This window comes from Sus scrofa, chromosome 1, assembly GCF_000003025.6.
Source record: "Sus scrofa isolate TJ Tabasco breed Duroc chromosome 1, Sscrofa11.1, whole genome shotgun sequence".
NCBI lineage: Eukaryota > Metazoa > Chordata > Mammalia > Artiodactyla > Suidae > Sus > Sus scrofa.
In genome coordinates this window covers 57896053-57916462 of record NC_010443.5, presented here as the reverse complement: position 1 = coordinate 57916462, position 20410 = coordinate 57896053, and the positions used below count along the sequence as shown (strand labels likewise).

General features: G+C 46.1%; 1 protein-coding gene across 9 annotated transcripts in view; it reads left to right on the top strand.

Annotated features, from left to right (window-relative positions):
• The window catches only part of BACH2 (BTB domain and CNC homolog 2), a 400538-nt gene that overhangs the window by 365278 nt on the left and 14850 nt on the right, over window positions 1-20410 (top strand). For 8 of the 9 annotated variants that reach the window (XM_021090103.1, XM_021090081.1, XM_021090087.1 and 5 more), the window contains 2 exons: window positions 7038-7244; window positions 12575-18734. In XM_021090103.1, the coding sequence (XP_020945762.1) occupies window positions 7038-7244; window positions 12575-13054 (687 nt within the window). In that variant the 3' untranslated portion in view covers window positions 13055-18734. Of the gene's footprint in view, window positions 1-7037; window positions 7245-12574; window positions 18735-20410 lie in introns of those variants that run through there. The other variant, XR_002343529.1, reaches the window with a different exon arrangement.

The following is a 20410-nucleotide window of genomic DNA, read 5'->3' as shown; positions in this document are numbered from 1 at the left end:
GAACTCCCTCAGTAGTTTTTAATAATTCACAAAGTTGTAGGACCATCACCAATGTCTAATTTCCAGAACATTCTCATCACCCCAGAAAGAAACAACATTTCCATTAGCAGTTACTTCTCATTGCCCTCTTTCCTTAACCCAGAAAATCACTAATCTGCCTTCCCTCTCTATAGATTTGCCTATTCTAGACATTTCATTTCAGTGGACTCAGACTATATGGCTTTTTGTGTCTGGCTTCTTTCACTTTCATTAACATTTCACCTTAATGTTTTCAAGGTTCCTCCTTGCTGTTGAAGTACCTACCAGGTGCATTGTCATGTATCGGTTCTTCCCTCTTTTTATTGCTGAATAATATTCCACTGCATAGATATACCAGTTTTGTTGATCCATTCATTAGCTGAGGGACATTTGAGTTATTTCCACTTTGGGGCTCTTATTGATTATGCTCTATAAGCATTCATGTACAAGTTTTTTGCAGACATGTGTTTTCATTTCTCTTCGTTATAGACCAAGGAGTAGAATTGCTGAATCATATGATAACTCTGTGTTTAGCCTTTTGAGGAACAACTAGACTATTTTCCAAGGTAACTAAACCATTTTACATCCCCACCAGCAATGTATGAGGGAATCCAATTTCTCTACATCCTCGTGAACATTTGTCATTGTCCATCTTATCACTATTCTGTTGGGTGTAAAGTGCTGTCTCACTGTGGTTTATAGGTTCGTTTTTAAAATTTGAAAATAACAGGCATTTGCCAAGTAGTAAGACAATTTAGAAAATTTTGTACCACAAGCATTTCTAATTAACTATAGGTTTTGGTAAAGAAGCCCTAGAAAGACCGTTTATTTGCATAGTTAAAAGTATCTGTTGCTTGGGAGTTCCTGTTGTGGCACAGCAGAAACGGATCCGACTAGGAACCATGAGGTTGCAGGTTTGATCCCTGGCCTTGCTCAGTGGGTTAAGGATCCTGCAATGCCATGAGCTGTGGTGTAGGTTGCAGACGTGGCTTGGGATCCTGTGTTGCTGTGGCTGTGGTGTAGGCTAGCAGCTGTAGCTCCGATTCAGCCCCTAGCCTTGGAACCTCCATATGCCGCAGGTGCGTCCCTAAAAAGCAAAAAAAAAAAAAGAATTGATTGGTTGGACTTGCTTTATTAACATGTTTCCTGTCAAGAGGGATTAAAGTGGATGAGGGTGATGTGTACATGGGTGTTTGTGTATGCGTGACGGCAGAGAGAAATAAGGCCCAGAGCAAATCCCAAGACATTATAGAAAAGCCATGTCTGACTCTTAACTCTTCTACCCAAATGCTGACTTTCAGACATATGTTGGATGTAAAATTTTTACCATCATTTTTATGGTTTGTTGAATCAGGCATCTTTTTAAAAGTAACTGTAATTGGTCTGCTTAACAGAAAGAAAACCATGCTGGTGGCATAGAAGTCAGCCATATTTCTAATTAAAACAATATTTTCATGTTTTCTGGAAAGATTCTTAGCATCTGTAACTCCAAAGCATGCTGTGTGATGGACAGAAGAAACTATGTGACAAAGAAAGACAGGGCTGATAAACAAAAATAGTGTTATTACTACTTATAATAATAATACTAATGATACTTCATCCTTATAAGGCAGTTCAAGCTTTTCAAAGCACTTTCCCCATCTATTGTCCAATTTTATCCTTCACAGCAACCATATAAGCTAAGTAGGACAGGTATTATCTCCCTCTGACTCCTAGATCCTCCAAGAACTTCAGGACAGAGAAAAAAAACTTCCTAACTGATTGCAATGTCACAATTCAGCTCCATGTGTCATGTGTTTGTTTCAGAAACTGGACCATGAGAACAGAGGTTAGAAGACTAGCGGGGCAGGAAGCGGGTTTTGCTCTGGCAGGGGAGAGTTCATCATTGGCATCTGCCTGTCCCAGAGTTGGCTGTCCCCATTCCAAAAGCACCGGCCTCGTCAGCTCAGGTGGTGTCTTGCTTCATCCCCAGACAACCCACAGAGATCTCGGGGCTTGGGAGAGTGTCTGCGCTGTCGGATCCTGGGGTACTGCTAGGAGGATCCGGCTCTTGCTGCTTCTACTCAACATCAAGTAACAAAACCAGGAAGGGAGACAGGCAGGAAGATTGACCACTCAGCTCCCGCTCCCATTGGGATTTCTAGAGGATAAGAGATGCTTCTTTTTGCCTTTTTCTGCAACATTTGCATCTCCGTCCTACTTTTCCAGTAGCCCCTGTCCAGCACACCAGAGACACCAGGCAAGTGAGATGTGTGGTGAGAGGCCTGGTGAGGTGAGGCAGCCATTGATCATACTGGCTGATTACAAACAACCCTATAGAAAGTATGCACAGGAAGCAAAGATGATAGGATAGTCCACCAGAGGGAGAGAGTTGTTGTTTAGGAGTGGGAATTTTTTTTTTCTCCTCTTTTGTCTCATATTTGAATTGTCTGCTAGAAGTTTTGTATTTCCCACGTAATTTTTAAGTAATATTTTTTGTTCATCTGGGAGAGAGAGGATGTGGTTTGGGTGGCAGAACCAGGGAAGTTGTTGGCAGGAGAGAGGAAGAGAGCAGCTGAATTCTGTCTGGTGAGGAAGGAGCACCAGCACTCGGGGTCCAGCTGAAAGCATCCCTCGGTCAGGCCCCTAGGGAGGAATACTTAGGTTTCATTCACAGTCCAGATGTCAGAGCATCCTCCCACCTTTTGTCAGCCCCTGGGGCCAGAGGTCCCTGGGCACTGCAGGCACCGTTCATTTCACTGATGGCTCCAGAGCTGGAGCAGGGACCACTGATTTCACTGGAACCCCCAGGAGGTCTAACCCCCTCCTTCTCCTCCCCTAACCCCCTAACTACAGAGCCAGGCAGTGCAGGTACCAGGTGAAAACATCTTCTGCCCTGCTCCTCCCGTTGTGCTCCAGAGGAAGAAGAATGAGTCTCCTGCTGGGGCAGGATGACAGCCACAGTAGCAGATTTTTTTTTTTTAATTTTATGGCCCCCCTCGAGGCATAGTCCCAGGCCAGGGCTTGAATCTGAGCCACAGCTGTGGCACCACCAGATCCTTTAACCCACTGTACCAGGCTCGAGATTGAACCCACGCCTCCCCAGCAACCCGAACCGCTGCAGTCAGATCCTTAACCCACAGCACCATGGCAGGAATTCCAGCAGTAACAGGTTAAACTAGCGATGGCTGCCCCTGACCCTTGGTGAGTCTCCATAGTGAACCCAAGTGAGACGGCACCTGTGTGGCTGCCCCAGGTCTAAAGACGTTGGTGCCCCTGCTGTTCAGAGCTGGTGGTGGTGGTCAGCAGGGCTCTCCATCTTGCCACCTCACTGTTTATGAGGGTCCGGGTAAGGAAAACCAAACCACTGCTGAGACGTAAAACCCTGAGTTGGTGGGACAGTAAATAGGAGGTGAAGCCCTACTGGGCCTAGCTGGGGTGTAAGAATTTGCCAGAAGAAAGGCAAGGAGGCCTCAGCCTTCTCAATGTCCAAGGCCAAGTCCCATTAGCTGACTTGTAAACCCCTTTGGGGAATGTGGGGGTGCCTGCCAACCAGGGAAAGCAAAGTTGTCCCAGCTCCATAGAGGGCCTGTGGCTCTTGTTTATTCCAGGGGCAAACGCCCATCCACTTGGAACCTGCTACCCTGAAATCAGCACATAGCTGTGGTGAAGTTACCACTGCCTTTCCAAGAACATGTCAGGGGCTTCCCTTTGGTACGTGGGGTAAGTCCTCCCTTGCTAGAGGGGTAGAAGCACCTTCTAGAAAGAAACAAGGGTCCTTGGGCTTTGGGGTTTTTTTTCACAGGGAAAAATGTCTATAGCTAACAAGTTTCCTTTGACCTCTTTGCAAAGCAGCTTGAGTTGCAACAGCTCTGCTGACATGTTATATGGCCTTTTGCTTCAAGGACTTTGAAACCAGCATTGTTGATTTTTCCTCTTTCCTGTCAGCCTCTGTCCTGTTTCCGTCGTGTATTAGATTTGCTGTCTGGAGGATTTTAAATACAGTAGCTCCTGGTATGGAAGGCTTTTGGACTTTGCCCATGGCCTGAACTATGGGTATATATTCTTGCTGAACATAAGTAAATACAATTTAGAGCAGAAGCAGAATTGCTTTGTTGTCAGCTGTGGGGAAGATGCCACGAGGCCCAAAATGCCGTAACCCCTGCTGTGCAAACAAGGCTTCTGCCTGGTGTGGAAACATCCGTGTCCCCAACAGCAGACCTCTGTGCTGTTTAGGCACCATCCAGGATCTGAGTGTCTGTTTGTTATCCAAAGGGTATACAAGGGAAATCAAACATTCTTTCATATCATTATAAGCCCTGTGCAAACACAGCCCCTGGACAAAGCCCTTTCCCGGGCCTGTAACAAGGAACTGTTTGTCCTGACTGCCTGTCTTTAGCGGTCGGAGCAGGGCTGAGCCGAGTGTGGTGTCATGTGCACCATTGCGATCTTGCTCTCCTGGGCCAGGCAGGATTTGACAGGTGTCAAGGGACGGAGTTTACCCTATGGAATTCAATCAGAGCACCCACTGGGAGCCTTCAGCAAATGCCACGTCTAGCAGGCTCAGAGCTATGGAGTAACCTGACTAAGCCATTGCAGCAGCGGAAAGACAAAAGATCGGGTTCCTAGGATTGCCTTTGTGTATGGGGATTAACTAGCCACAAATGCCGGGATCCAGACTCACGTCTGCCTATGTCTGATGCAACCGAAGGAAAAGCCTGAGCTCAGAATAAAATATCTTCCTCTCACTCCCCTGAACAATCCAGACATAACACTGCAGCTCCTGAATATTAATGAGGGCCTGATTTCTTCACCCAAAACTATTCTGATCAGTTAAATCCAGATCTGCCTCTGTTTTTCTGGTTACTTAAATTCACTCAAGTCCACTTGTTCCACCTTCTAAAGCTGTAGTGTCCAGTACACGTGGCTGCTGAGCCCTAGAAATGAGGCTGGTCTGAATCGTGATGCACCCCCATGGGTAAAACACCCCTTGGAATTTGAAATTTTGGGATCCCTCACAAGGTGAACTCTTGCAATCATTTCTGTGTTAATTATATGTTGAAAATAGTTTGGTTCCGTTGGAGTCAATTGAATATGTTATTAAAATTCATTTCACCTGCTTCTTTTCACTTCTTTTGACGGTGCTACTAGAAGATGTAAAATCACACGCTCAGCTCACGTTGTTTGCATTGGACAGCGCTGGGCTGGCGCCTGAAGGAAGCTTGGGTTAATAGTGCCATCTGCTGGTCCATCTAAAGCAGACGCTAGTGTGACGAGTTCAGCCGGCTGAGTTGGGAAATACTGTTAAGAAACATGCAACCTTCCTCTTCCAGAAGCTTCTGAGCAGGATCAGAGCTGACGCCTGAAATCTCTGCCTCATCAGCAGGGGTCTTGGAGAGGGCAGTGGCAGAATGCTGGAAAGTGCTGGCCTGCGTTCTCTACCTCATGGGTGCCGAGGAGGCCCAAGAGAACAGCGGCTCTTTACCTAAGAAATATTTCAAACCACCACAGGGTTGTAAACAAACATTTAAAGGAATACAAGGAGGACACAGAACTGTCCATGAAGAGACTAGTGTCCACTCTCTGGATGATGCTGACCTACTTGTCAAGAGTTTGAAAGTAGGACTCTGACGGCAGTAGTGTCTGCATCAGTTACCCGTTGCTATATAACAGTTCAACCTCAAAACATTGTGGCTTCAGGGAGTTCCTGTCATGGTGCAGCAGAAACGAATCCGACTAGGAACCGCGAGGTTGTGGGTTCGATCCCTGGCCTCGCTCAGTGGCTTAAGGATCTGGCATTGCCCTGAGCTGTGGGTAGGTCGCAGACACGGCTTGGATCCTGAGTTGCTGTGGCTGTGGCATAGGCTGTCAGCGGCAGCTCTGATTCAACTCCTAGCTTGGGAACCTCCATATGCCACAGGTGTGGCCCTAAAAAGCAAAAACAAACAAACAGACAAAAACAACTTTGTGGCTTCAAACCACAATAATCATTTAATATCTCTTACCATTTCTGTGGGTCAGGAATTCAGGAGTGGCCCATCTAGCACTTCTGGCTAAGTCAGATGTTGGCTGGAACCCTCAGTTTTTCTCCACATGGCCCTTTCCATGGGGCTGCTTGAGTGTCCTTGAGGCTTGGCAGCTGGTATTCTCCAGAGAATGCAGTCTAAGATGCCTAAGAGGAAACTGTGCAGCTTTTATGATGTGGCCTCAGAGGTTACACGCCATTACCCCCACTGCACTGGATTGGTCAAGAGGCAGGAATGTGCATCCTACCTCTTGACAGAGAAGGTCAACATCACGTTATACAAGAAAATGTCAGAAGGGCTGGCCATTGTATTTTCCAAATATCCAAAGTGCTTCACTCATGGATAGTACTGTGCAGCTAAAAAGCATGCCCCATTTTGCAGATGAGGAAACTGAGGCTCAGAGAATGAAAGTGACCGGCCTAACATCTCACATCTGGCAAGAAGCACTAAAGCCCAGTTCTAACTTCTAGACCACCCTGGTGTAACCTCTCCAGACTATCTCCCTATGTCTCCCCTATGCTGGTATTAACTGCAAATCACACTGACTATTTCATCTTCCCTGCATCTTCAAGGTGTATGGTGCTCTCCTCAAATATCTTAGATGATTTCTCAGATGATGTCTCTCTGTATAAATCGTCATTTTATTGAATTGAGGCTCAATGGAAGTAGGTCTCAACTAACTATATAGAGCCCTTTTTACAAAAGTGCTGTAGCCGTGACAATGTATATATTTGCCAATATTTTCCAGGCTGTTTGCTTCAAAGATCTCAGGCATGATATCCACATTATAATGTGTGTATTCACATTCTGTTTGATTATCTGAGTATTATGGTTTATTTATATTTGAAACAGGAAAGAATAATCCCTGCTGGCTTCACTTTTTCATAGTACCTGGTCATCATTAAAAAAAAAAAAAAAAAAAAAGGAGGTTTTACCATTTTTTGACATTCCACCTGCCGGAACGAAAACTAAACCCCAGCTGCCATAATCGTGTTCTGCTGTTCTTGGTTTCAGGTCAAACTTCCGTTTCCTGTAGATCAAATCACAGACCTTCCAAGGAACGATTTCCAGATGATGATTAAGATGCACAAGCTAACCTCAGAGCAGTTAGAGTTCATTCACGACGTCCGCAGGCGCAGCAAGAACCGCATCGCAGCCCAGCGCTGCCGCAAGAGGAAGCTGGACTGTATTCAGAACTTAGAATGTGAAATCCGCAAACTGGTGAGTCCAGTTCCCCTGCCCTCTACTATCAGCAACCTAGAGTCACCGGGGCTGCTGCAGAGTCCCAGTAGCGAAGGCCAGTGAGGGAGAGAGAAAAGCCACCGTTCAGGGAAATATGCATTGATTTTTAAACAAGTTTCTCAACAAAAATAATAGCTTTATATCTGTAATGTGTGTGTGTTTCTATCTGTGTGATTGCATGTCAATATTTTATCTTGCAGCTATTTGTATAGAGGAGATGTTATGGTTTTTTGTTTTTTGTTTTTTTTTCCATTCAACATGTGCTAAAAGCTAACATTTACTGACTGCCTGTGTGGACCAGATATTATTCCAAACTCTTTCTGTAGATGGTCCCCTATAATCCTCACATCAAACCTATGATTTAGGACTACTTTATCTCCATTTACAGAGGAGGAAACCTGAGTGCAGAGGGGTTAGGTAGTTCCCCACGATGTGACAGCTTGAATGCAAACCCAATTGCCTGATTCCAGATCTTGTGTTACTGCCCTGCTTTCTCCTGCCCTCCACAGGGGAGTGTAGGACTTCAGCCCACCGCCAGGGGTCGCTCAGCTATGTGATCTCCTGAAGGCCTTCTCAGTCCCAGGGCCCTGAATTCTGCAATTCTGCTTCAAAGTGGCTGTCACCCCTTCCCCGTGCTGGAGCATATTTTGTCTCAGGGAATAATCTCCCATCTCCCAAGCCTTTCCCTCACTCAGAGCTCTGCATTCCCTTCTCCTTGATAACCTTAAGCTTCAAGAGGTAAATCCAGGTGGCCTCTCACTCCTGACTATACCCTTGAAAGCAATCCATACAACCTCATTCAGCTCAGCCTTTCTGCCAGCCAAATACTTGCAACACATCCCAGGTCCCATGACCGTTGTCAGGCTGAAGAAGAGGGAGGTCACGTACTGTGGTCATGATCCAAGTTTGGGTCCTCAGACTATACGTGGCAGTCCTTTGCCTTATAGTAAGCCACTGTCCTGACAGAACACATGAACAAGACAGGACATTTGAGAAGCCTGAGTAAATGTTATCTGTTAGCAATATAGTCCTGGACCTCATGGTCTTTTTTTTTCTATTTTAATCTAATTAACACCCATTCTGCAAGGACAATTCATCCATGTTCAGCAGCTGCCATCACCTACAAAATAAAGGCCAAGCTCCTTAGCAAGAGGCGTGATGCTCTCCTTGAGTCAGTCTGCCCTCCAGGATCACCTTGCACTCCCTTTCTCGAACTTGACCCCTAATAAAATCAAACTGAGTGCACTTCCCCTCAGCCACCATCTCCTGCTGTTTCTACCTCTGCGCTCATGCCTCTGCTGTTTCTCCTCTACCTTGGACAGTCCTCGACTTCTTTCTTCTCTGACTACATCCTTTGTTCTTTAAGAGTCAGATTACTGTTTTGGAGTTTCCTGGTGGCCTAGTGGTTAAGAATTGCCACCACTGTGGTTCCTGGCCCAGGAACTTCCACATGCCACGGGTGCAGCCAAATAATAATGATAATTATGAGTCAGGTTACCGTCACCTCTCCAGGGCCCCTTTCCTGAGTTCCTGGTGAGGCTGAGCTCTGTCCTCTGAGCCCTGATCTGACCTCTGGCTTCATACTTATCACATTAATCTCACATTATCGGAGTTCCCATCCTGGTGCAGCGGAAACAAATCTGACTAGAAACCATGAGGTTGCAGGTTCGATCCCTGGCCTTGCTCAGTGGGTTAAGGGTCCAGTGTTGCCGTGAGCTATGGTGTAGGTCACAGATGCAGCTCGGATATGGTGTTGCTGTGGCTATGGCGTAGGCCGGCAACTGTAGCTCCGATTAGACCCCTGGTCTGGGAACCTCCATATGCCGTGGATTCGGCCCTAAAAAGCAAAAAGAAAAGAAAAGAAAACTTACTTTATCTATGCATGTGCCTGTCTCCTCAGCCCCGGCCCTGGACTGTAGATGCTTCATGACCAGGACAGTCTTGTTGATCTGTGAGTCCCCAGTGCAGGTCCATTGAAGCCTCTCAGGAAATGTCTGTTGCCCTAAAATTTATTGGAAACTGTGACTAGGTCATGGGATTACAAATTCCTTCTCTTTCAAATTTTTCTTCAGTGTGTTAACAACTGCAACAAAAATTTTTAATTTAAGCAACATGAAGAAGCAAGATATTGCTGTAGTTGAGTGTAGGTCTTCGAAAGCCTCCTGGGCTTAAGTAGGGACCCAGGCAAGCCTGAGTCTGATGGGTTTAAGGCATCAGGGCCCTAAGCACATGTCTATGGTAATTCCAGCCCTGTGCTCTTTTTCAGGTAGGAGAATAACTCTAATGGTCTGTATTTGAGAAATGCCTGATTTTTTATTATTAGCATTCTCCTCTGTGTAATTTGTAATACTGAACAAATAGGAAAGTCTAAGCCACACACCAGGCAGACAACTAAAGCACTTTGCTAATATTGTTTAGTTGAAAAACCAAGAAGGCATCTCCTAATTCTCCCCCTACATTTTTGGAAACCCCTCTAACAGCTTCGTTTCCCTGCTGAATGAGAGTGTCACGTGCTCATCACATGTACTCCCTTAACTTCGAGCATCATGCTCTTAACGGAGGCCTTAATTTATACTGCCTTTCCTGCCAAAAGCCAAAACACTGTCACATGCAGCATTTAATTTTCTTCCCCCTGCACAGTGGCCCAGGACGTTTTAGAGATCTGTGGTCTTGGAGCGGGTGGGTGACTGGGCCAAGATGAAGTGTCAGAATTAAGATTGGGATTCCCTTCTGGGGCTGGTGTTCCTCTCACTTTGCAGACTTCCAGGTCCAGCGAAAGAAGGTCCAGGTTGCACAGCCACAGCTGTAAGATTTCTTTTCCCCAGGAGCCCTTCTGATGTGTTTTAAACCGAACCCGCCTACTCCGGGAGGCTGTGCCCACTCAGGGGCGGGATAGGATGGCCCCGCCCCGCGATCCGCCCTCCCCGCCTGGCCCCGCCTTCTCACTCCCACCCGGACGCTGTCTCCCGCATGCCCCTCCGCTTTTGCAAACTTTCATAATGTATTTCTCTCGAGTTGCACTTGTACATCTGTTTATTTTTCATTTTTAAAACATGTTTCCTTGATAGATTTATAAATATTTTAGCAGGTGCCCTTTCCCCGTGTAAATCTCTGCCTCAGACACACATGCCCACACTGCCTGCCAGATTGCATTCGTGCTACAGCACGTGCAGCTCCCGTAGAGGAGAGCCCCTGGTTATGTGTCTGCTACTTTCTCTCCCTCCCCTTTCTAGTTCCTCTCCCAGCCTCTCCTCACCCCTCCTGCGTACCCTCGCCAAGGGTAAGGACTCACTTCACCCCTCTTCAGATGACCCGGTTCGCCGTCCATTTCACTGTGCGGACCTCACCTCACACAGTTACGGTATAACCTTCAACAGTCTTCCCTGTGGAGCTAAATTCATCTCTCTGATGGGGTCATGCATTTCAGTAACAGGAGAGCTTTTGTGGGTTTTCTCTAAAGAGAACATCTCAGAACCCTGGGCTAATTAATGCACTATGGCTCAGCCTCCTCACCTCTGTCCCTGCTTCCAGTGTCTAGAGAGAATCTGTTTGGGACAGTCCCCAGCCATCCCAAGAGGATCCGTTGTGTTCAGTCCATCAGCTACCAAGGCCAGAGAGCCCGATGATTTAGACTGAACCATATGAAACTGCCAGTGGTTGAGGGGGTTTTTTTGGGGGGGAGGGTGCAATTTTTTTTTTCTTTTTCTTTTTCAGAAAAGTTTTAGGTTCACAGCAAAATTGAAGGGCAAATACAGCGTTCTCACATGCCCCCTACCTCTCTCTCTACACTCACAGCCTCCCCCAGTGATGCATTTCTTAGAACTGATGAGTCTGTACTGACACATCACCATCACTCATAGTCCACAGTTTCTCACTCTTTGTGTTCTGTGTTCTGTGGAATAATGTATGTGTATTCTGTGGAATAATGTCCTATGTATAATGACATGTACCCTACCCACCATGACAGTGTCATAAAGTGCTTTTACTGCCCTGACAATCCTCTGTGCTTCCCCTACTCATCCCTCCTTCCCTCACCCCAACCCCTAGCAACCACTGATCTTTTTACTCTCTCCAGAGTTTTGCCTTTTTACAGAATGTCATATCAGTGCAATTGGTCAGGGGTTTTTTTTCCTTTCTTTCTTTTTTTTTTAAGGGCCGAACCTGTGGCATATGGAATTCCCAGGCTAGGGGTGGAATTGGAGCTGTAGCTGCTGGCCTATGCCACAGCCACAGCAATGCCAGTCTGAGCCACGTCTGTGACCTACAGCACAGCTCAGGGCAACTCCAGATCCTTAATCCACTAAGCAAGGCCAGGGATCAAACCTGCATCCTCATGGATACTAGTCAGATTCATTTCTGCTGAGCCATGACAGGAACTCCTGATCAGTTATTTTGACCTTCAGGAATCTCATCCTAATTCATTTTTGGGAGATTTGGGTTTGGGACTGAGAGTTTTCTAGTTGATCCTCTGCAAACTTCAAATTCCAGGAAACTGGATCCTTGATTCTTTGAAGTTTTCTGGTTGGTAGTGATCATGCTGGTCATTTGGCCAGGCCTAGAGAAAGTTGAAAAGTTGCCACAAGGAAGGTATCACAGTCAGTGGCACATCTGGGTGGGCTATTCAAAAGACTTTTTTTTTTTGGTCTTTCTTGGGCTGCACCTGCACCATATGGAGGTTTCCTCCAGGCTAGGGGTTGAATCAGAGCATGGCCTACCCCACAGCTCATGGCAACACTGGATCCTTAACCTGCTGAGCAAGGCCAGGGATTGAACCTGCATCCTATTGGATACTAGTCACGTTCGTTAACCACTGAGCCACAACAGGAACTAAAAGAGTGGGCTATTCAGATGAGAGACTTGGCAGAAATATGTGCCCAACCCCTGGATATATATGGATATAGATAGATAGATAGATAGATAGATATACACACACACACATATTAAATTTCTAGATCCTGACCTAGTCATTCATGAGTTACATTCTAATGTAGGATGCAAAAACTGAAGTTGAAAGAGTTCCTGCTGTGGGACAGTGGGTTAAGAATCCTACTGCAGTGGCTGGAGTCGCTGGGGAGCCATGGGTTCCACCCCCGCCTGGCGCGGTGGGTTAAAGTATCCAGCATTGCCTCAGTTGCGGTGTAGGTCACAGGTGCGGCTAGGATTCAGTTCCCCTGGGAATTTCCATATGCCACAGGTGCAGTTATTTAAAAAAAAAAAAAAAGGCTTAGTTGGAAAACCCCCCAGAACCAAGGTTTTGGGTCCTCCAATTCAGACTGGATCAGACCTTGTCTTTTCCCTCTGTTGTCCAGGTGTGTGAGAAAGAGAAGCTGTTGTCCGAGAGGAATCAGCTGAAAGCGTGCATGGGGGAGCTGTTGGACAACTTCTCCTGCCTTTCCCAGGAAGTCTGCCGAGATATCCAGAGCCCCGAGCAGATCCAGGCCCTGCATCGGTACTGCCCTGTCCTCAGACCCGTGGGTCTCCCCGCAGCCTCCAGTATTAACCCCACGCCCTTGGGTGTGGAGCAGAACCTTGCCACCCCGCAGTGTGCGGTGGGGGAGAGCGCCCCCTGCTGCTTGGAGCAGGGCACAGCACCCCCCGGACCCCCCTGGGCAGCCGGCAACGTCTCAGAGAACTGTACTGCGCGGAGGCTGGAAGGCACCGACCCAGGAACCTTCTCAGAAAGAGGACCCCCTCTGGAACCCAGGAGCCAAACGGTGACCGTGGACTTCTGCCAGGAAATGACTGATAAATGTACAACGGATGAACAGCCCAGGAAAGATTACACCTAGTGACGGCCTGCCTCCCTGTTCTCGCCCCTCTCCCACCCAGGTGTCCTTTGGTCAGCCTGCGGTGCTGTTCGTCTGTCCTCTGGAAGAACCGAGAAGGAATTTGGTGCACACTACAGCCGTCTTAGCAGCAATACTGTTTCTAAGTTGTCTCTCCTCCCTTCAAGCAGGAGCGATGTATAGTTACCTTCACAATGGTGCTACCCCTTGCTCAGGCAAGGCTAGACGACAGTGATATAACACTGTCTGTGGGTTCATTTCAGTCTTAACAGGGATAGACTCTAACACCTCTAGGACCCAACCACGGATTTTTTTTCTCAGTGGCCCATGTCACAAACCCTATCTCAGGAATTTCTTCTGAATGTTCAATTTTTTTCATTGAAGACAGCTTCTATACACATCAAAGTTTTATAGCTAGACTGTACATATTATATATAATATATATATAAAATATATATCTCTCTCCATATGCAAAAGTCCTGCATGCCTCACTTTTCTCATCCTAAAACTGGAAACTTTGTTTCTCGTTTATAAACAGGTTCCAACATTCCTCTTCTTTTGTCTCTGATGCTAGAACAAGCTTGGTAACTGTTAACCTGGTCGTTTTTCTCTCTTCACCATTCACTTTCCATTTGTGCTTATTTATGGACAGAACTCAATGTTGGAAGCTTTCTTTGAGGTTTTCTTTCAGACCTTTTTTTTTATTATTATTATTTGGTTTGGTTTGGGCACTGTCAGGTGGTGACAGTTGAGTATCATGGGTTTGGTTTTTTTCTTGCAGATACTGTACAGTCAAGGTCAACTTTGCCACTTGCACTGAGTTTTGGGTCAAACCTATTTTCTTCAATGAAGTTGTCACTTCAGTATAACTCAAGTATACTGTATATTCTTTGCTTTTAGTTAAAAAGTAAAACAGTTTAGCTAATTAAAAAGCACTCAGGTGATAATTATGTAGGAAAAACAATCTTGCCAAATAATGAATTCATCCTAGGATGTAGACAATAATCTGCTTGAATATTTTTATATTTCACCTCCTCCCCACCTTGCCCTAAGCAAAGTTTAAATGCAGAGAGTTCAAAGTTGATGCTGGATGTTCAGATTCCTAAGTGGGGAAAGAGTTTGGACGTCTCACTCAAAAGCGCATCAAAACAGCAGGAATTGTGATTTTACACCAGAACTCGGCAGGCATTGGCTCCTAGATATCAAGTTAGAACTGTTTTCTCAGCCAGGGAGTAAGTCCCTTTCATTTCAACACTTCCCCAGGCCTCTGCTTGCTCTTGGAATTGCAGGACAGTAGAAACTTCTCCTTCAAAGGACTTGGCTGACCAGCCACCCAACTTCAGAGCCCAGGACCTGCCTCCCGGACTCATGGGAGGGGGTTTGAGTCACAGCCCTGGGGGTCCTGCATGTTAAGTGGCCATCCTGGGGTTAATGCATCTGGCCCAGAGTAGGAGAGAGCAGGACAGACGCTAGAGGCACTAGACAGATGTGCATTAGCCTGAGATCTGTCCCTGATGCAGGCAAAAGCATTTCTTTCTCCCTCCCTTCTCCAAATGCTTCGAGTTGAATTCTGAGGTTTTCTCACCGGTTTCTTGTCCGAGGGCAGATTTCATTCTGAGGCTTTGGACTTGATGAGGCCAGGAACCCTCCCTGCCCCCACCCTCACCACGCACACACCTACCCTCACCTGATAACAATTTCCTTCCCTTGCTGCAAAACTGATTGGCTTGCAACCCACAGAGACTCTCCCTTGGCTCAGGGGGCTTGTTGGCCCCGGGCCACGTTTACAGGCAGGCACACGCCCGCCCCTGCAGCCTGCAGAGGAAGGATCAGCTCCCTCCCTCCTGGAACCCTCCAGCCTGGCTGCGGGTAAGAGTCTGGTTTGATGTGGGAATGGGGTGGTGGGCAGTGGGGACTAGATGGTTGATTTTGCTTCTTTATTTGTGCCATTGTTTTGGACGATATTAAAGCTGCATGTAAAAGGGGAAATTAGTATATGATGTAGGAGAAAAGTGAAATCATAGTAACATATGTTTTAGTATTAACTTTTTTCTGTACAAATATTAGTGCTAAATGTTTAAATATGTATGAATGCCAGAAATGTGTTGGTTCATGCGGTAGGGTAAAAAGAAAAAAAAGAGACTTTTCTTTGAAAATAGTTCCGCTTTTAAAATCTGCCTCTGGGTTTTTGTTTTTTCTCGTGTGTATGTGTGTGTGTGTGTGCACGCGTGTGCTTGTCTGAGAGGTTTTGCTACAGCTCTGTGTTGAAAGTACCATTTTTGTTGTGGCTGTTGGAATTTCTTGGCCTCAGAGAACAGTTCTGTTCTTCACCATGAGGTTTGCCTTTGGGGAAAATTGGTGAATCACGTGATCCATCACAGGTGTGTGTTCTGGTGGAGTCAGCCAACAGTATGTTTTTTTAACTCTCGTTGCCTTTTTAAAGTGACCTCCTCTTCTTTTCAAAAAGGAATGTTTCCTCCTGTCTCATAAGTAGGTCCAAACCAGCTCGTTGGCATGATTTACCCTGGTACCAACTCATGTGCAACTGGTAGTCTTGACCACATTCCGTCCCCGTCACCTTTCTGTTGTCCTGCCAGCCGGCTGCCGAGTGGGAAGGGGTCTCTGCTTCTCTCCTCCCTGACTCGGTCCTCCACCCACCAAGCCAACCCCTACCTCTCCTTTCTTCCTCTTCCCCGACCAAACTCCTGCCACTCCTGCCTCCCCACTGGAGAATCTGTCTTTTGATTTCTTAGAGATTTTAACATTGTTGGGGTTTGGTTCAGTATCCACCAGGAACAGTGACTGGCTTTGTGCAATTGTTGGCGTGACATGTCTGTGTGCTTCCAGGTTGATTCAAAGGGAGGACTAGCTGGGAACCAGAATCCAAGTGGCCTCCAGTGGAGTTTTAAAAACCAGCCTATCTCCTTTCCCTGGGACCCCTTAGTGCAACTCGTGTCTTTTATGAAAGAGAAAAGCAAGTTAACAGCAAGGGGTGGCATCTGCACAGTGTGGCGACATTTAGTTGTATCTTTAAGGGTCCATCCTTACAGATAGAAAGGACTCTTCAGCCACAGAATGTTCAGGAGGTTTCCCTGTGACAGGTGGGTAGGGTCTCCAAGTGGCTGGGGCAGGTGTGGACTATTGGAGTAAGGACAGTGGCGGTGGCCCTGTGGCTAGTTAATATCAGCCTGAAACTAGACTTCCCCTTGGATCTGCCTTTCTTCTACTTGTGTCTCCAGACAACCTCGCTTCATTCAGGTTGGTCAGGCTTGGGCAGGTGTGTGCTTTGCTATATGTGTCTGTCTCTCTGCGTTATCTGGGGGTGCCTTGAATAAAAGAACTTCGCTTCGCGACATACTGATTCTGGAACAAAAGCACTGCAAAAAACAAAAAAAGAGCTGGCAAAGTTACTAGGCCACCTTTTCCTTCTTTTCTGGGTTCCCTAACCATGACTCAGGCGTCAGAGGTGATGCTGCAGTAGGAAACGTTATTTTGTATAGTGTGCAAGTAAGTTATTAACTGTCTTTCTAAAGGTATGCTGCTTTTAAGATGCACTATGATTTTGGATTTAATCCTTGTGTTGCTTTCCCAAGGAAGTAAAATTAAAAAAAAAAAAAAAAAAAGGCTGGTGATTATTATGCCAATTGCCATTTCTCCTTGAAAAGGAGGGCAGGGACCAGTGACAGACTTGCATGAGGGGACTGCTAAAAGCCAAGTAGGCACACTGTAGAGTCCAGTGCTAATGTCCAGAGGTCTAAGCCTACACTTTCTTTTAATGCTTTATCAGTGCCAGTAAAGAAGAAGGAACAAAGGTGTGAAAATGATGCACCTTTGAAGAAACCACCAAGTCCTGCCCCTGCAAGCCGATCCATGTGCTATGTTGTTGAATAATCCTCTCAAAATGAGAAAAAGCCGGCAGATCTCTTTCAAATTGTTAGCTTCCTAGTTCTCTACACTCTAGCCCATTTCAACTAGGAGCTGCTTAATAAATGACTTCAAACTGCTCCATTAGTGCTTTTATAGTTGTTGGAGGAGTTGTTGATTGAGAAGGGAGCAAGAATCAAGTTCTCTCCTCAATTCTCTATAAACAGGCTAGGAAACCTAATTTCTTTATAAAGGCTAAAGCTGATCCACTGGATCAAGTTAGTCTTTCTTCCCCCAAATTGAGGATTGTTTTGTAGGTTCAGTTTCTGGGGAGCCAGTCCACAGTGCAATGCCTGTGTGGAGTTGGTATTTGTGCAGGCAGCCTGTGTGCTTGGAGGCACTCTGTGTTCAAGCTGTGTGTGTTGAATACTGCCCGAGCCATCTCCTGACCCAAGCATCAAAAGACTGATGCTGTAGAATAGAATACATTTGTACACAAATAGTGTGTGCAAACAGTCTTTGTACATAGAAAAGACCTATTGTGGCAGATGGAGGATAAATTATTCAACTGACGGTGCAAAAACATTTCTTGCAAAGAAAAGTTAAGTGTATAGTATTTTCCTACACTCCACCCTGGGAGATAATATTTATATCAAATGAATATCAGTGCATTTTCATTGTACTATGAAAAAGATGCCGCCCTCTTGTGAAGAAAACCCACTTGGTTGCAGAGCCCACTTTTGTAGCTTTGATTTCCTGTCGTGACGTGGTGTGTGCGTTTCACTCTCAAGCGATGGACAAACAGCTCTGACTTTCCATTCCAGTGGATTGACCTCAGATAACACAGTGGCCTCTTTAGACGCAGAAGTGTACCCAGAGCATTCATTTCAGGTGGACTCACCTGCGGTGTCAAATGCCCCCCTGGGGACAGGAAAGAGTGAAGGGACTTGGACAGAGAGGGTTTCTCCTACAGTTTGATGCTAAGTCTTCTACCAAAACATATTTGGAGGCAGAGGGGGGACCGTCCCATGAGCCCTACCAATGCGTTTCGAACGTGTAAATGCTGGGAGGCCCGTTCACACGCTGATACAAAAGACCTGCCGCTTCTAGTAAGCAATCTGGAAAATCCCACATGCAATCAGGAGCTTCGGGCGCTGGTTAGACACAGTGAGCCCTTTTGAGGCAAGCACCACCTTTGCTTGGGAGGCCCAGAGGGGCCCATGAGAATTTGTTCCAGAACCAGTCTGATGCAAGTGCACCTCTAATTTATGCCTTACAAACTCCAGAGGCCATATTCAAAACAGGGTCTTCTCAGTGTATGCAAGGGGCTGTAGCCCCTCTCCTATTCCTCCCCAGGTCGAACAATACGGACAGTTTTCACACATATCTACCTGTATAACCCTCTGTACCTCTCATAACTGGTCAACGACTGTAACAGGTTACATCAGGTGTTTTTCTACATACTTTTTACACAGATTCTATGCGATTAATGTAACTTAATTCAATGCATCATTTTATTGTACTAGTTCTTAGGCTTGTCTTTTTATTTTCTAAGTGATTGTGGTTTTTCTTGTGGTTTTTCTTGTAAAAATGAAATGGCTGTTGATGCTTATTCTCTGTAACTAAGAATTTTTACCTTTTTGGGGGAAAAAGTATTGCTATGAACTAATGAATTGAAATTTCATTTACTCATTGTAAATACACTATTGTGCAAAAAAAAAAAAATTCACTCAATTGAATTGCTAGCGTTAACTGAATTTTGTCTAGACACCATTTCTTTTGATGAAATAAAGACATATCATTACGCGTTGTAAACTGATTTTCTCTGCCTCTGATCCCTGTGTTAGAGATTACGGAGCTAGAGGCCTTAGGAACCCCTTCCTCCCAGAGAAGCCACGTCTCTTCTCTTGTTTGCCCCTCTCTCTGCTACCTGATTCATCTGATTAGGAATCTTTAAAAAATGGGCTCATGCTTGGAGTTCCCGTTGTGGCACAGTGGTTAACGAATCCGACTAGGAACCATGAGGTTGTGGGTTCGATCCCTGCCCTTGCTCAGTGGGTTAACGATCCGGCGTTACCATGAGCTGTGGTGTAGGTTGCGGACTCGGCTCAGATCCCGAGTTGCTGTGGCTCTGGCGTAGGCCGGCGGCTACAGTTCCGATTGGACCCCTAGCCTGGGAACCTCCATATGCCCTGAGAGCGGCCCAAGAAAATGGCAAAAAGACAAAAAAAAAAAAAAAAAAAAAAAAAGGCTCATGCTAATGTGAATCCTCAACTCCTATTTTTAAAACTCCCTAGTGCCTATGAGAGGAGACATTAAAAAGCATTAAACCCAATTTCTTGGGGTTTTTTGTTTTGTTTTTTGGGGTTTTTTGTCTTTTTAGGGCGTATGGATGTTCCCAGGCTAGGGGTTGAATCAGAACTGCAGCTGCTGGCCTACGCCACAGCCACAGCCACACGGGATGCGAGCCACATCTGTGACCTACACCACAGCTCATGGCAATGCCGGATCCTTAACCCACTGGGCAAGGCCAAGGATCACACCAGAATCCTCATGGATACTTGTCGGGTTCACTACCGCTGAGCCACGACAGGAACTCCCAGGATGTTGTTTCTTGCAAGGGTATGTGAATTTACAATTATCTCAAAATAATAGGTGTAATGGAAGACAAAAAAAAACAAAAAACAAAATAAAAGTAAATGGGGAAAAGAGAACACCAATACCGAGAGACAATGAATTACAGGGCAGAGTTGAGAATTGTGGTGAAGGACTAAATACAGCTAAGCCAGAAAAGGGTAGTTGACCATGTGAGTCTTGGATTTTGTTGTAAAGGGAAAACGAGATGATGAAGGTGGGCAGGCCAGACAGCCTGAGTACTCTGGACTCAGGAGCCTTCTGGCCAAGCTGGCAGGGAGCCTGTAAAGGAATTCACATGAGGCTGGGAGGTGCAATGCTGCCGGGATCCGAGCTTCCAGAAGTGCATGGCTTCACCCCACCCAGCAGGTGGAAAAACAAACCACCAGCTGCTGAATTCCATTCCTTCCCGGAGCTCTCCATTGAGGTGAGGGCTTCAGGGAGCATATGATGGGCTTAGCAAAGGTACACTTTTGTGAAATCATCTCCATCCCAACATCTTAAGTGTCAGAAGTAAAATATAGTCCCTTTGCCTGAAGACTTGAAGTTATTCAATCTACTCTGGGGAAACAGGTGGTATCATGGTCCCAAGGTTTTCTGTAGGAAAACCCCTGCTCATTTAGAACCGATGGTCACTTGTACCTTCAACCTGACTTTTGGGCTTGTGGCAGGAATGACAGTTGTGGTCCGATTTAGATAAGGCCTCTGTGTCCCGTGGAAGGAAACATTCAAATACTCCACCACCATCCACCCTCACCCGCCCCCCAGCCCCAAATGGGTGGCAGCCATTTCCTTCCGACTTTGAATGTGCACCATTGGAGTGATGTGTGTCTACTTCTGGAACCCAGTGAGGATTCCCAG